The sequence below is a fragment of the Monodon monoceros genome, unplaced genomic scaffold, assembly GCF_005190385.1.
Source record: "Monodon monoceros isolate NGI ecotype Baffin Bay Population unplaced genomic scaffold, NGI_Narwhal_1 Super_Scaffold_18, whole genome shotgun sequence".
Lineage (NCBI taxonomy): Eukaryota > Metazoa > Chordata > Mammalia > Artiodactyla > Monodontidae > Monodon > Monodon monoceros.
The window spans coordinates 14,365,384-14,382,328 of NW_021703774.1; the positions used below are offsets into that span (position 1 = coordinate 14,365,384).

General features: G+C 39.1%; 1 protein-coding gene across 1 annotated transcript in view; it reads right to left on the reverse strand.

Moving 5' to 3' along the window:
- Positions 1–16,945, reverse strand: part of USH2A (usherin) — a 788,115-nt gene that overhangs the window by 466,351 nt on the left and 304,819 nt on the right. The window contains exons 27-29 of the mRNA XM_029229459.1: positions 14,054–14,257; positions 13,847–13,927; positions 11,054–11,248 (exon numbers count right to left, since the gene is read on the reverse strand). Coding sequence (XP_029085292.1) covers positions 11,054–11,248; positions 13,847–13,927; positions 14,054–14,257 — 480 coding nt within the window. The remainder of the gene's footprint in view (positions 1–11,053; positions 11,249–13,846; positions 13,928–14,053; positions 14,258–16,945) is intronic.

Here is a 16,945-nt window from a genome sequence, read left to right on the forward strand (position 1 = left end):
AAATAAAATGAATAACTTGTAAAAAGCCCCATCTGAAGCTTTCACAATGTACCAGGAGTTCAGGCACATTATATATTCAGGAGAGTTAGACAAAGCTATTAACTCATCAACAGTGCATTACCTGATGAAATTCTTCTACATTAGCTAAGCAGGAACATGACATCATTTCTATTTTTACTATTTATGTCATAGGCCATATTTTTGTCCTGTGAGTTTTTTCAGACCAATTTCTTTCAAGATTTACATTTAAAGAAATAGTTTGTAATAAACCACAAATACGGAATATTAATCTACGGGGTACTGTGAAAAATAGCAGAGACTTCCTCAAAATTCATCTTTTAACAATACCATCAAAACGAATTTTTCAAATTTACCTCTGATGCTTGCCTATTGTGACAGAGACCACTAAATGCCCTCTCATTGTATATTCTCTTCCTCCACAGTAAAATAAAAAGACCCTTTTAGCTGGGCAAATGGCCACTTTGAATAAGGACATTTCCAGCAATCTGTGTAGCTAGGTATAGCCATGTGGCTAAGTTCTAACCACAGAATGTAACCAAAGGTGGAGGAATAACTTCCAAAATATGTCATTAAAGTGAATGTGTACATCCTTGTTCAACCATTCCACCTTCCTGCTGAACGGAAACCAAACTAGATGGCTGATGCTCCAGCAGCCATTTTGGACCATGAGGCAGAAGTCTTGTCTCTAAGGATAGCAGAGCAAAACGATGAAGAGTGTGGATCCCTGGCACTGTGAACATCCACCCCTACATTGACCAACTGTGAACACCTATTATCAGAGAGAGAAAAACTTAATTTTGTTGAAGTCACTGTTATTTGGGGTTCTCCGTCCCTCAAGAAAAAAATAATAAAAAATGAAAAACTTATCTCTACTGTTTTTGCCCCATAAAACACGCATTTTTAATATAATATTATACTTTAGAGAAAGTACTGCTTGTTACGTATATTTTACCATTAATTTTAAAAATCAGGAAAAAACAAAAGCAGATTGTAACAGTAGGATCTAGCACTAACCCAGAACATAGTAGATAATGGTTTTGTTTTTAATAAATGAATAGTTTCTGCTCTGTGTCATTATCAGCTTTGCAGCAGCATGGCTTCCATTATTTTAAATTGCAAATATATAGTCCCTGAGCTTCATTATGAGGTGTAAGTTTTGGAACTAATTTTTAGATTCTATTCATCCTATCAACATTTTTTCCCCGTTGGGAATATGTATGTTAAGTTCCAAATATATATCTAAGTTGTGGTAGTTCTGCATATTATTTCATAAAATTAGAGAACTATAGAACTGCAGAACCAGTAGTTCAAAACTCAACTCAGCATGATAAGACAATAGTAACATTACGTTAACTACAGGGTTAGCACCAAAACCCTGCATTTGTTTCTTTATCTCTTCCTTCATTCCTTCAAGAAAAGTGTATGGATTACCTACCTTGAGCAAGTTACTAAACAAGACTTAAAGTAAATATAAAACATGATACTTGTCCTCTGGGAGCTTACTGTCTAATGAAAAAATAGAATGGGTGTACAAAGAGCAGCCATAGGCAGTTTTAACAACTGTGGAGTAAGACTTCTCAGCTGAATAGAAAAAAACTTACAGGGCAGGAAGTTTTTATTACAGTTATCTCTCTACAGGCTTCTCAGGCAAGTACAGTAATTATACATATATATAATATATAACAAATATAATATATACGTATATGTGTGCATATACATACACATAAAGAGTAGAATCTTACTTATGGATGGACTAATGGTTGGGGTTAAGTTCCAAAGTCGGGCATAAGGCAAAAATCACTCATGATTTAAAGTCCCCTTGACAACTCCTTATACTGCCCATAAAGTACAGTGCATTTGATTTTGTGTATGCCTCTAATTCTTCATTAATCAATGATTCTCTATGGCTCTTAGCTCTTCATTCTTTTTGTAGACACCCCAATGGTGTCTACAAACAAGAGTTTCCCTTTTCTGTCAATAGTTGGGAAACCCTAAAATTATTCACACATTCTTTCCTTCTAACAGGTATTGATAGTTTCGGGATTGGATAGCATCCTTTGCCTGTAAGATTACTTTAAGAGTTTTTTCACTCTTTTTTTTCATGCCTTCCCCACTTCCAACGTGTGTGGTTAAGTGTATGTAACTGAAATACACAGATGAGACTTCACTACGAGATTAATTACAATTATATTGCACGCGGGGAATTGCACTGGTCTCCTTCTTCTCTGGATCTAATGGGCATTTTGCATTTTGTATATAAACAGAGAACTCTCTGCCTTTCTAATGGGCATCGTGGCCTGGGGGCTGAGAGGGTTGGGTTTGTTAGAAATGCAAAATCTCACACCACAGTCCCAGACCTACCGAATCAGAATCTGCAGTTTACAGAGATCCCAAGTAATTCTCACTTCCTTTGCACTAGCAGCTTTCAGAAGCACCACCCTTAAGGGTCAGAGGCCCTACTTACACTGCCTCTATTTCTTCACTTGCCCTACCACCGTTCTGCCCACAAAGCTAATGCTGTTGGAACAAGGGGCAGGAACAAACAAAGCAGGAGTAAATTCAAGCCCAGCAGGTGAAAATGATCCCTTCTCACCCGGCCGCGCCCCTCACCCCAGTGGTTTTTAATATGTGGTCCACTGACCTCTGCAAGAGCATGGACTAGAACACTTGGTAAAGGCAGATTTCTCAATCCTAGCCCAAATACACAGACTCTTGTGCACGGAGCCCAAGAATCTGCATTTTATAAGCAATCCAGGAATCACCTTATGGCCAGTAGAGCTGAGACTCACTAATTATTACTACTAGCTGTGGAAGAGACAGAAAAATGAGAGACTTTCAATATGGAACCCACTTGTTTCAGGTAGAAGAAAATGAATGTCTACTGTATATGAGGACTGAACCAGTTTTCACAGCAAAAGCTATATTATCAGTTGCATGATAAATTAAAATGTCTTTCTTTTTTTTCCATAAATTTAGATTTATGTGGGTCATCTGAAAGATTGTTACTATTGGTTCATCAGCTAAGCTATAGTAAATAATAAATATGATTATCATTACCCGAAGAAGGAATATAACTCCTAGAGCTTAGCTCAATGTAATGTAACAATAAAACTGAGAAAATATCTTCTGTGTACCAAGTACATTCCTAGCACTATGCCAGGTGCTGTACTAATCATGCCGATAATTAAGTCTACATGTTTAAGCATCTTCAAGAAAGAAATAAAAAAAAAATTGTATATGTGCAAATTCTTGAATGCATTCATTCTTGACAGAATTTCAAATCAGATTGGGAAGGGTCTTTCTGAGCAGCCCTGGGTTTGAAGGGAAATGCCAGGGCTGTCTCTCTGGGCAGCAGCTTTGGACGTTGAAAGTGCTGGAGGGAAAATCAGCAGGAGCTACGCAGAGTTAATTGGAGCCCTTTGCAACTAGTCTAAAGATACACTGGAGTGATAACTGCAGGGCTTTCTACCCTGAGGCTCCAGCTGAGAAAATGAACTTTCAAGAACTCCCTGCTCTGAACTCCGGCCTTGGCCTTCCGAGGGCACAGAATCCAGACTCTGTGGCCCAAAGGGGCCCATTTGTACCTGAGTGGGGCTGTTAACCTTTGGACTCTCCATGCTACTGGGATTTATCACATTTAATCCTCCAGTAGCCAAATTCATGATTGGTAAATATTCTGTCTCACGCTTCTATTGTTCTGGCTCTCTTAGTTAATATTCATCTTTTTATTTTCTTTTGCCTTCTGCATTTTGTAAAGTCTGACCATAATTTCCCACTTCTTCCCAAGAATCATTTCACTTAATTTTTTGTTGTCCTGTGATTTTCCTTTGCTAATTTTATTACTTACTTTTAATAGCTCATCTTTTTTTTTTTTTTTTTTTTTTTGGGTTCCGGGGGCCTCCCCCTTTTTTGGCCCCTCCCGTTGCGGAGCACAGGCTCCGGACGCACAGGCTCAGCGGCCACGGCTCACGGGCCCAGCCGCTCCGCGGCACGTGGGATCTTCCTGGACCGGGGCACGAACCCGTGTCCCCTGCATCGGCAGGCGGACTCTCAACCACTGCGCCACCAGGGAAGCCCTCATCATTTTTATATAGGCATTTCTCTTTCTTTTTTTTTTTTTTTTGTCCTGTATTTGCAAGTTGCAGTTGGGAGGTGGAAGTTGTCATAAGAACTTCTGGTTAAAATAGAGACTTGATCACTGGTGTCAAACAGTGATCAGTGTTTGAACAGTGTTTCCCAATGCTGGCTGTACAACAGAGTTACCTGCTGACACTTTTAAAATACCAATACCCAGGCTATATTCTAAACCAAAACGTCAGACTCTGCAGGTGAGACCTGGACATCAATATTTTTTAAAGCTCCCCAGGTGGGTCAGTGTGCACCCATGGTTGAGAACTATTACCTTATAAGAATACCAAGGAGGGGCTTCCCTGGTGGCGCAGTGGTTAAGAATCTGCCTGCCAATGCAGGGGACGTGGGTTCGAGCCCTATTCTGGGAAGATCTCACGTGCCACAGAGCAACTAAGCCCCTGCACCGCAACTACTGAGCCTGAACTCTAGAGCCCGCAAGCCACAACTACTGAGCCCACACGCTGCAACTACTGAAGCCTGCGTGCCTATAGCCTGTGCTCCACAACAAGAGAAGCCATCGCGGTGAGAGGGCCACACACCGCAACGAAGAGGGGTCCCCGTTCACCACAACTAGAGAAAGCCCACGTGCAGCAATGAAGATCCAACACAGCCAAAAATAAAAGACAATAAATAAATTAAAAAAAAAAAGACTGAAGTAGAAGAATTAAGTACTCATCTCAGAAGATTCAAACAGCAGAATCAATACTGCCAAAATCAGAAAATGAAAAAGGAAAAAAACTATGAAGCAAAAACCCAGAATTCAGAAACTGAATAGTATAAAGATAACAATTAATTCATTGAACATTTACTATGTGCCTGTTTATCAGCAAAATATTCTCTGGAGGTAATTCATTGTTTTTTTTTTAACTTTGCAGCAATTCCATAACATGAAGAAGGTTTTTACCCCCAGTTTATATATGAGGAAACTCCAATACAGTGATATGTTTTTAAATTTGCCTGAGATCAGACAGTTGATAAGTGACATAACTAGATTGATTTGACTCTGCAAGCTGTGTCCTGGACTGCTAAAATGAGGACAAACTGCGAAGAAATATACAATATCGGAAACTGTTATTTCTTACCAGAAGTAATGATGATATACACAATAGCAAACTTTCCAAGCCAAAGAAAGACCCAATTGTGAAGAAAGAAGAGCTCATTATATAAAAGAAGAAAAATGTAATGAAAAGAAACCAACACATTTTATGATCACTTACTTGGTTAAGGACACTATGTGAACCAACAAACCTAAATTGTCTTATACATCCAATATCAGTATTGTTCATTCAAATAAATACCACTCTAACAACCAAAAATTACACATAAAAATCTCAACAAATGTCACCTCAGAAATGCTAAAGGGGGATTACTTTCAAGATCAATAGCAAAACTACTCATGAACTACTTTATTGTCCTCTCTCTTGGTACCTTGTTATCTCAACTAATTGGCAAAGCAGCTGCCACCAACCAATCTCCACACTCCTAACATCTCCACCAAATCCAGGTTTCTGGCTCTCTACTTTCTCCCCCCTCCCCCCTCACTTTCTAGTATTCTTTTTTCTTTACTGTGAAATCTCTGACTTTGATACTTACTCAGCCTGGCTTTGGGGCTTTTCAATTCACACTCCCCTCCCTCAATAGACTGATTCGTCACAATAAAAGTCCACCTGGCAGTACCAGAGTTCTCCACAATCTTTAAGATCACCTCCTATGTACTTCCTTGTCTGTTCATTTCACAACTGTGAGCAACAGATACATCTTTAAAACCCTTTGGGGGAAAAAGTTGAAGAATTCATAGTCCACACAGGCAAGAACAGAAATAAAGGAATAGCAACAACAACAAAAAGTACTGAAACACAATAACAAACAAAACTGGAAAGCAGGAAATATGATGACAGAAATAAGAGCAATCAATTGTATAAATCATAAAAATAAATGTGAGTTAAACTCCTCTACTAAAGTACAGAGAATTTTAAGTTGAATGTAAAACTAAATCAAACTAGATTCTATTTACAGAGATACACTTAAAGCAATGTGACTTTAAAGGTTAATATACAAATGATGAATGTAAACATAAAAAGAAAAAGAAAAATACAAACAAAAAGCAAGTTACCAAAGAAACTGATAATTGACAAATCCAAGAAATTGACCAAGTTGCAATAATTGAGAGTTTTTCCTTAGTTTTTTACACATTGGGTATATAAAAATAAGTAACAGTTGGTCAGTGGTACTCTAATTTCCTTCTCTGTACACCATTCACATGCTTGAAATATCCTACAGTAACATCCAATAGTTTACCATACTGGTTTTCAATCTCAGGGGTACTCTCCTCCAGAAAGATACTCTTCAGAATCTGGGCAAGGCTGGTGTAATTTGAGAAGCCTCCCTACCCTGTTTCTGATTTGATCTTACCTCAAATTTAGAATTACTAATTCAGAGGATATGCATCATATGTATGTACGTATATATATATATATATATATATATATATATAAAATCAATATGGTTTATATAATCATAATATATATATAATATATATTATTATATATAATATAATATAATAATTAATAATATAATAATTATATTATATAATTATATAATTATAATATAATTATAATAATATAATAATTATTATATTATTCTGATTTGATCTTACCTCAAATTTAGAATTACTAATTCAGAGAATATGCATCATATGTATGTATGTATATATATATATATAATTTATATGGTTTATATAATCATAATATATATATATATAATCAATATGGTATATCTAATATAAACAAATATTAGTCTACCCTGAATGGCAAGGATAGGCTTTTTTTTCATATTACCCATAGAAAACCAACAAAAACATTTAAAGGTGTTATATTAACTACAGAAAATGTTCTTTAAAATCTGCACATAAAAACGTAAATCAAAATAAATGAAAAACGGGGGCATTGCCACACATAAGACAAACATAAGTATAATATTCTTCATATGTAAAGAGATATTTAAATCAATGAGAAAAATGTGACTCCTCCAATAGAAAAATTGAGGGTGAAATGTGCTACGTATGTCATAAGAGAAGTACAAATTACCAGTAAACAATGAAAATACTTAATGCCTCTAGTAATCTAAATTTGAGGTAAGATCAAATTAAAGTAATATTCTGATATATTTGGAAAATTTACAAAGTTTCTTTTACCTGTAAAACTTGTCAACTAGGATGAAATGAAAAATAAAATCTTGCATTCTGCTTGCTGGTGGAAGTATAATTTGTACAGTCTTTTTGGCAATTATTTGGCAACATAAAAATAACTAACCTTTGTTAAGAAATTACCATATGTTAAGCACTGTGCTACATGCTTTAAAGACATCTGATAGTTAACATTTATACAGTGCGATCCGATCCGTGTGTCATGTGCTGTCCTGTGTGCTTTACATATACATGGATTCATTTAATCCTCTCAGATATCCTATGAGGTGGGTAGTTATTTCATTCTCAATTTACCCATATGGAATCAGAAGCACAGAGATGTTAATTAATTTGTCCAAGTTTGCGCAGCTGAAAATTGTTAGACTTGGAATATCATCTCACTTAATACCTTTAATATTCTTCTGAGGTTAATATTATTCTCCCATTTCATAGGTTAAGACACTAAAAAAAGATCCAGGAGAATACATAATTTCCCCAAAGTCACAGGGAGGGTAGGCAGCAGAGGTTTGCATCAATGTGTGCTTGACCTCAAAGTTCAAGACTGACTAATGCTTTAAGAGAATTTGACCTAGTTGTTCCATTTCAAGGGGTTTATCCTACCGTCATTGTCAGGAATTCTTCCAAAGATTTACATACAGACTTCTAAAAAATCATATTAATTATAACAGCAAAAGTTGGAAATCCAGAAAATAAGAGGAGACCGAGACAAAATGAATTTGGGAGAGAGGCAGTGGAAAGCAACTAAAGAATTCTAAAGAGAGAGCCATGATGTTTGGTTGTGCAGTGGATTAGAGTCATGGGCGGGGGGGTGTTCATGAGATAGAAGAGTACTGTAGTTGTCCAGGTAAGAGATTGGAATGGTTTGGCTTGGACAGTAGATAGGGGAGAGACGGATCAATTTAGCACATAGTTTAGAAAATGGAATCAATAAACAACATGGATATATGAGGTATGAACAGAATGTAAAAGTTGAGAAAAATTCTCAAGCTTAATTAACTGGGTGGCTGGAGGTGTCATTTATTGATATTGGGAATGCAGGAGGAGGACTTCAGGTTGGAGATGGTAAATTTAGAGATTACGAGAAATCAATTGGAAATGTCAGTTTTTCCAAATGTCTGCTGGATACACACATTTGGAAGTCTGGGTAGGACGTGGCTTTAGGAGTCAATAGTGTTTGTAGGATACTGGATGCTTTGTGAGTCAATGATTTTCCTGGAGCAAGATTGTAGGGAAAAAAGAAATTAGCAAAAGAGAGAGAGAAAAGGTCCCAGATCTAAACCCTGTGGTTCTCCAAAATGCAGAGTTAAGCTTCAGAGGGAGTGGGCAAAGGACACTGAGAAAAGGGGGCCCAGAACCAGAAGGGTCAGAGAAGTGAAGAAACATTTCAAGAGACAGTAAAAAATCCACAGTGTAGAATGCTATCGAGCTGTGGAACCAGGACTGTAAAGTGTTCTTTGGATATTTAAACATGGAAGTTGTTGGTGTCCTCAGCCAGGCAAGCGAGTGGGAGGCAGACCGCGTGAAGAAATGGGAACAAGGCCACAGATGCTTCTTGGTAGAGGCACGTTTGGGAAGAGGAGAGAAGGCACAATAGCTGGATGCGACTTTAGATCAAAGGAAGATTTTTGTCACTGCTTTGGGGTTGTTTATGTTTAACAATGGGTGTTGACAGCTGGAGTCTGAATGACCTTGGGCAGAATCCAGCTGGGCAGTGGCTCTAACTTTGGCATGCACCAGCATCACAAGAGGAGGGCTTGTTAAAATGGGGATTGCTGAGCTCTACCCCACAGCTTCTGATTCAGCAGGTGTGGGTGGCCTGGAGAATCTGCATTAATAAAAAGGTCCCAGGTGAGGCTGTTGATACAGATCCAAGGACCACACTTTGTGAACGACTGCAGGAGACAGAGGTTAAAAATATGTGAGAGGAAGAGAGACCACCAGTAACAGGTCTACAAAGGCAAGAGGAGTTGGGGTCCAGAGGACTTCTGAAGATTTTATTTTTGATAGGATAAGGGAAGCTCTGTGAAAATAGGAAGGAAAAGAGAGGAAGGTAAAAAGTAAAAATAATAATGATGGCAAATACCTATTATATGCCCAAAACCCATTAAAATGTCTTAGCATTCATTAATTCACTTAACCCCTAATAACAACCCTGTCAGTCAAAAAAAAAAAAAAATGCAATTAATGCATATATTTGGTAGTAAGAAAGTGACAGAAATTCTTTATGATAGATTCTGGAGTTTTTTTGGTATCTAAGATGATCTAGTATATAAGACTATCAGCTGAGTGTGATAAGGGAGACAGGTTAGCATTTAGAGAGTTTGAAAAAATATAAAATATTTAATGAGGAGAATGGGAGAAGGCAATTACAGACATATGGTAGGACTGGTGTCATTACTGAGTGTCCATCTGAAAATGGGGATTGAGACATTTTAGTGATAAATTGCTCATTGTTTTCCAGCCCACTTAGCTGCAATGCACAGCCTGGGCAAAGGCTTAATCAGATTGGGTTTTTATTGGATGGGTAAAATGAGGGAGGAAGGAAGTGAAAGATACCAGTTTTGTTTTTTTTTTTAATTGGTTGTGTATTTGGGCTGTAGATTCTAAGGAATCTAAAAAAACTGAAGTAAAGTTTGAGAGAGTTGACTGATAGATGTGTTAGAAAGACAATTAAGGCTACTTTATAATCCATCAAATTTGTCAAGTTATGAAAGTCTTTGACAGAGGAAAAATACTTTTTTCTATTAAATTTGTTGATGCATTTTACTTTTTTTTTGGTCAAAGGCTTAAATTTGACTTTCCATTTAAATGGGCCTTAACATTTCATGAGGCTGAAAACTGCTGTCTTACTACACGTGCGGGACTTCGAGCACGGCACCTTGCGCGATGTGCCTGAGTGTATTTCACTCCAGCCGTTCTGCACGGTGCGCGTGCCACACCGTGAGAAATTGATTCGCTGGTTTGCCCGTCAAACTGCCGGTGCTCTAGTACTCCTCTACCTTGACATAATTAGGTTTAATCAACAATTTTACAATAAATAGCAGTGCTGTGAACTTGGGCTAGTCCCAACGAGCAAACTTTTGCATGGTGAAATAGGTCGCTGGCCCCATGTGTACACGTAGGATTGCTAAAAGATACATCTTTTTAGGATGTATAAAGATCCTAGGTACAAGGACCCGATTAAGGGCACGAGGGCCCTGTGACCTAATCTTTTGGGGATGGCGAGAATATCATCCTTGTAATGAAGCTATCCATAAGAGCCCATAACCATTATAGAATTATCCTTTCCATCCGAGATGGATAGAGGTGTCCATATCATTAGATGACCCTTGTTGGGTTTTTTTTGTTTTGTGTTTTTTTTTTTTTGCGGTACGTGGGCCTCTCACCGTTGGGGCCTCTCCCGTTGTGGAGCACAGGCTCTGGATGCTCAGGCTCAGCGGCCATGGCTCACGGGCCCAGCCGCTCCGCGGCATGTGGGAATCTTCCCGGACCGGGGCACGAACCCGTGTCCCCTGCATCGGCAGGTGGACTCTCAACCACTGCACCACCAGGGAAGCCCAATCCTTGTTGTTTTGAATCAGGCAAAATACAGGAATCTTTAATGCCTTGGGGAAAAAGCCTTGAAGGACGCTTTTATTTAAAGTCAAACCAAAAAGAAAATTAATAAGACCTACTCCCTTGAGGAGTCGCCTTTACCTGTGAAGGTGCTGGTATCAACAAGCTCAGAGCTGGCAGAGGGCAGGCGGGGCGGACCGGTAGCATCTTCACTGTAGGCTCTCAAAATGTACTTCTCAATTACACCTCTAACCACAACAGGTTCATCCCAGGTCACCTCGACGCTATAGCCATTTATGCTGCGGACTCTTGAGGGAGTTGGCACACTTTGTGGCGCTGTGAAAGGATAAAAGAGAAAATAGGGGAAACGGCAGTTCTGAGAAGACTATCGCTCGTATTCTTCACTTTTAATGGCCGCAGTAAATCAGACTCGACCATTAGCATAAATACAATTTATTAGAGTTGTAACTTTTCAGCACTGATTTACTATGACTGCACATCTTGAGCCATTCAGTTTAAGCGATATTTCAAAACCATCAAAACTCCATTGACATCATGTTCTTTCAAGCCTAGTCCAGGTTTTCCAAAAACATTTAATGTATCCGACATGTTTTAAACATCACTCATAAAGAAGGAGGTGGATGGTAGGCAGATAACAAGTTCAAACAATATAATGATGTACTCCTTTGAAGCAAGATAATTAGACTGTTATTATACATAGTGGTTTGACACTTTTATATTGTCGATGTATTAGCCAAAAAATATCACAAATGTGGTGATTGTATTGTACTTGAAGGTCTGATCCTGTTTGCCAAATTCAATTGTTTTTCCAGCTAATTTTAAAAAAGCAAAGTTCTACCAGATAGGATATATTCCTAATTGCATTGAAGCGGGGTAGAGGAGCTGGTGCCCTTGAGATTCTACAAAATCATTTTCCTTGGAGCATCACAAAATAACACCACCAAATGAGGCAAGTTTAAAGGAACTTGCTGCAAAACCTCACTTATAAGCCAAATGCCCTAATTAAAAAAATCTATAACCCTTAATTATTAATTAGATATTTCTATGGTTCTGATCAGTAACGACTTCAGCACAGCTGACTGCACTGGGAACACTGAGAAAAAGCCCAAGGAACTTCAAGGCAGGATGATGGATGAGAGACAGGCTCTGACCGCTCCTGGACTCCTGAGCCCTGTCGATGGAGGATCACTCTGGTTTCCCCCCATCAAATAGCCTCCTTCTCTGCCTTTACTGTTCAGGCCAATAAAACAGGACAGTTTTAAGGGAAACAATGTGACCGTAAGGGATATGAGGAAGCACAGAGGCGGAGAACCACTGTCTGAGCAGGTAAAACACCACAGGCACTTCTGGAAACACACAGGCTACACAATCAAGTTGCAAGTAATGGGACAATGGGAGTGATTTTGATTTTATTAGTTCTGAAACGTGGTACAGAGCAAAGTAGAGTCCTGTCTAACAGATGGTCTTCTCATAAGGGACAGAGCAAAACTGACTCAAAAATAATTAAATAGTGCAATTATTCTCCAACCCATGGGAGCATGTAGCTGCTTGGTGCTGTGGTCAGATTGTAAATATGAATTTATGGCATAAGACTTTGTGGTCAGATCATTGCTATAAATTCAGAGCCCTATTTGCATACTTTCTCGGTGGTACTCAAAATGGAGACTATTAAGCTATGTAAGTGATGCACTTTCTAGACACCTATTTACGTTGTTGAATTAGACTGAAAGCAGGCTTTATAGTATATTTGTTAATAAAGTAGAGAAGTGTGAGATAGGGGCAGAGGACATGCCAGTAACAAATGAATATTTTACATCAGAGCTTTTTCCAAGCTCTAAAGTTGAAAAGGATTTTAAGGGATCATTCCGTTCATTGTCTTGCCTATAAATAGATGATGATTTAAATCATCCTGGAAAAGTGTCAAGTTGGCCTCTTCTGGAAAATCTGTAGGCAGACAGCTTTGAAAATTCTTATTAGTAGCCCATCTCAGTACTTAATTATCTTTTAGATTAAAAAGATTCCTCAAAGGATGCCTGTGTTAGTAACCCGTTATTGATAATAAGTATGAGAGGGTATCTTGGTAAAAAACACATCTTTATAGACAAATCGTGACTTGCTAAGGATAATCTTCTTCAAGAGGCACAAGTGTCAATCATATGGAAATGTATAAATATTTTCTCCAAAATGGTAGAAGGCTACTGATTTCACAAAACTTTTTTTAACGCATGCCTCCCTGTGATGGTAATATGTGAAAAGATTCTGTGGTCACTGTCAGAAGGACAAAGCACTTATAAATCAGTTATCTGAGATTAGCTCTAATATAGTAGTCTGTTTCCTCTTTGTTTCCCCATTCAACTCAAAACAAACAAACAAACAAAAATTAGACCACTCAGCAATTTCTATCATCGGAGAGTCATTCTAAGACCCTAATAGTAAGCACCACGGCAAACACCTGCCATGATGTGATAAAAGACACATCCGCTTCCAACCAGTGTGCAGGTTTCAAATGTGTTCTCCACTGGGGAGGCAAGGGTCTATCACCCCTACCTAAAGGTAATCCTGATTTTAGCTTTTTGGGGTCTAAGCAGTTGGTAAAGATTTCCTATTCTTAGATAAATTACAGTCGATGTGGGCCTATTTCATCTTTAAGAGCAACCTGAACTTACTTTCTTCTGCATCTGAAGAGGAAAGAATCAAGCCTGAAAAAATCCTTATTAAATACTTGAAAAATCAAAAGCAAGGATCTGCTAAGCATTTTTACCAACGACGGGTGCCTTTGCAAACCAGAGCGTGCTCTGTCACAAGATTACAAACGTACTGCTTGCTTCACGGGTGAGAGTCCTTCCTTTTCTTTACGTGCACCGACGTGTGCATTTGTGTGCACATACACATGTTAAGATAAGTGGTGTTTACCTGCTCCTGTTGTACGGCCCCGACTCCAGTCGCTAGGTACTGAACCTCCTTCGTGGGAGGCTGTTACTCGATACAGGTATTCTTAAATGGAAGTAAGAAGTAGAAGGTTAACATATGACTCGTGTAGGCTAGTGGTGGGCTGGCAGGGAGGGAAGAGGGGACGAGGAGGGGACGTGGGACATTGAACTTGGAGCATTTCCACATTACCTGTGAAAGGCTGGAGACCACTCTCGTAAACGCTCTGCTCTTCTCCCCGATAAACCAGGATGGAGTCATTTCCCCTGCAGTTAACGGCACTGTCAGTTGACAGGCACCCATCCAGATTGACTCTGATAGCACCGCTGGACACAGATGCCAAGTTAACGACAGCACCCTGTGCAAACTGCACATCTTTCATGCAACCACCGAAACCTAGCAAATAGTAAGGGATGAATGTCACATAACGGGCTTGAATCATTAATTACCAATCATTTTTTGCCTCCTGTAGTACTACGTTTTGATGAAATTGTGCAAGGGGGGGCTTTAAACACAATTTTTAAACTTCCAAGTCTCGTCTGGGAGATCCTTTATGCCTCCCCCTGCTTTTTTTTCAGGCTAAGCTGTTGCAGGAAATAGTTATATTTATGTTATTTTGAAAAAATATATAAGCTGATAATTGCAATTTGACTGAATTAGATTCAACTGAAAAGTATGTATTATATCTCTTTAGGAACACATTTTTATGTTTATTCCCATGAAATAAAATTTAGGCAAGTACACATTATCGTGAGGGGGTATCTACACGTCCCTTAATCCTGGAAAATTAAGTTACCTGTATAAGTCAGTGTCTAAGTGCCAAAAAATAGTATTTTAATGAGCATGATTATTCAAGAAGCTTATTGGAGAAAAAAATACATTTTGAGGTTCCTATGAATAGTAGGAGGAAGAATATAGTCTCAAAATATACTAAAATCCTGAGATATTGCTATGAATTCCGTAACGATCATTTCATAGACAGAGAACGAATCCCAGTTAAATCAGGGAACAAGGGGGCTACGACTGTGCTCTACCATTTTCACTGGGTTCCATAATCTCGACTGTGCAAAACGATCACCAGTTTTAGGTTCATGTTCTCATGACAGGGACCAAATTCAGCTCTGGCAACAGCAACACGGGAGGTTTCCTGGAATGTGTATTCTACTCAGTCAACTTTAGAATGACCAAGGGGCATTCAGTTCTGGGAAGTTTAACAGAGAATGTGGAGGAGGTGGGTTTGAAGTGTGCACTGCTTTTATTTTTTTAGAGAACCATAGGGCATCCTGTCAGCCGGGGAACAGCAGTGGCTTTGAATAACTTGCTATTTTGTGTAAACAGAGATCAGCTCTGTGCGGTTTGGCAGTACTCTGCTCAGAAAACTGCCCACAATTGTCAAAGAAGGGACAAACAGACTGTGTTTGAGATCGCTGGAGCACACACTCTCTTTCTTGAACAAAACACTGTCAAGTCTGAAAGGCCCCAAACACACGATTAGTTCTTTTCAAGATGAAAGCACGTCGGCAGGAAATGGAAATAAAACATAATGCAATGCCAAACAGTAAAATGAGTTAACGGTAACAATGACCATATTGTTCTCTACAGCATTTATATGGTGTGTTATTGTCTTCTAACACTTTAAGTCGAAGCCTATTTCCTTTTAAATGCCTTTGCTATTATTCACGTTCCTTTAGGCCCGACTGACCAATACTGCTAGTCTATCTTTAACACACAGTAGATACTCAGTAAGTTGGGTGAATTGAATCGAAAGCAATGAAGCTCAATATAAAAGCAACTTCTTGAAAATTCAGATGCTAATTTCTTTACCAGTAGTAATTTTCTGATGGCCCAGAGCTGAGTCACCTAACTTCTCTGTCCTCGAGTTTCCCTATCAATAAAATGTGAACAGTGGAAAGATAGCTTTGGCAAACGTCAGTGTGCCCTTATAAGAAATGTCCCATTATGGCGTAAGAGGTACAGAATTTCAGGTTCGTAGGATGAAAAGAGTTCTAGAGATCGATGGTGGCGATGGTTGCTCAACTAGATGCCTGAACCGTACACTTAAAAATGGTTAAGATGGTAAATCATACGTTAGGCGTACTTTATTACAAGTAAACATGTTAAAAAAATTTTTTTTAAAGAAATGTCTTAAACGTTAATACACAAGATGCAAATTTAAATTTGGGAAAGGCCACAGAGGTAGGCTTCCTTCACGCTGGAGATAAAGAAAAAAAGGTCCAGAAAGTGACAGGATGAGGTTTCTAAGTAGGAATCCTCCTTAGGAAATGGGTCTGGCCTCAGGCCTTTGGGGGTGCAGATGCCTGGGCTCTAGTGTGGGGTCCTCACAGCACTACCCTCAGGGCAGTCAGAGGGTTTGGTCAAAATTTGCACCATTCTTCCAACTCTGCACCGTCAGAAACCCTCCCACCGGAAATACTCCCCAACGACCTCTAAAATATGAATGGGCTGCGAGGATAAAAACAGGGGAGAGGGCCTGTCTGTGGGAAGACTAGGGATGCTTCCTTTTCTTGCTTCCCTGCCTTTGGGAAAATCATAAGCGACTCCCCACACCTATCCTACCCCCAGGTCTCTAAGTAACTGGAAGGTGGACAAGAACCCTGAGTTGACAGATCAGAGAGACAGTAGCTGTTCAGGGGGAAGCGGTCCAACGATGGGACACTTGGGCTCACAGGATGGCTGACTCTCAGCCCCACTCCTGACCTCTCTGCTCAGGGCTTTGGACAGACCATAACCTGGGAGACCACATGCCATGGCCTGCTCACTCTCAACCCAGAGGTGAGTGCTGTCCCAAGTGTTAGTCCTAGATAAATGCCCACGATCTGAGGGGGTACCTCTTCAGCAAATTATGTTGCCCAGCATCTCCAAAACACAGAGGAAAATTCATTTGCATTGGATTTAAAGGAAGATTGCAACATTAATGGATATAAAAAATAGCTCTAGTAGGACCACAAAATAGAGCCTTTGAAAAAGGATGCTAATGGAGAAGCGTAGAAAGGTTTTTATGACTACTGATAGTGGACTGAAAAAACTACAGGTAAGTGAACATGATTAGTTTTAATTGCAATT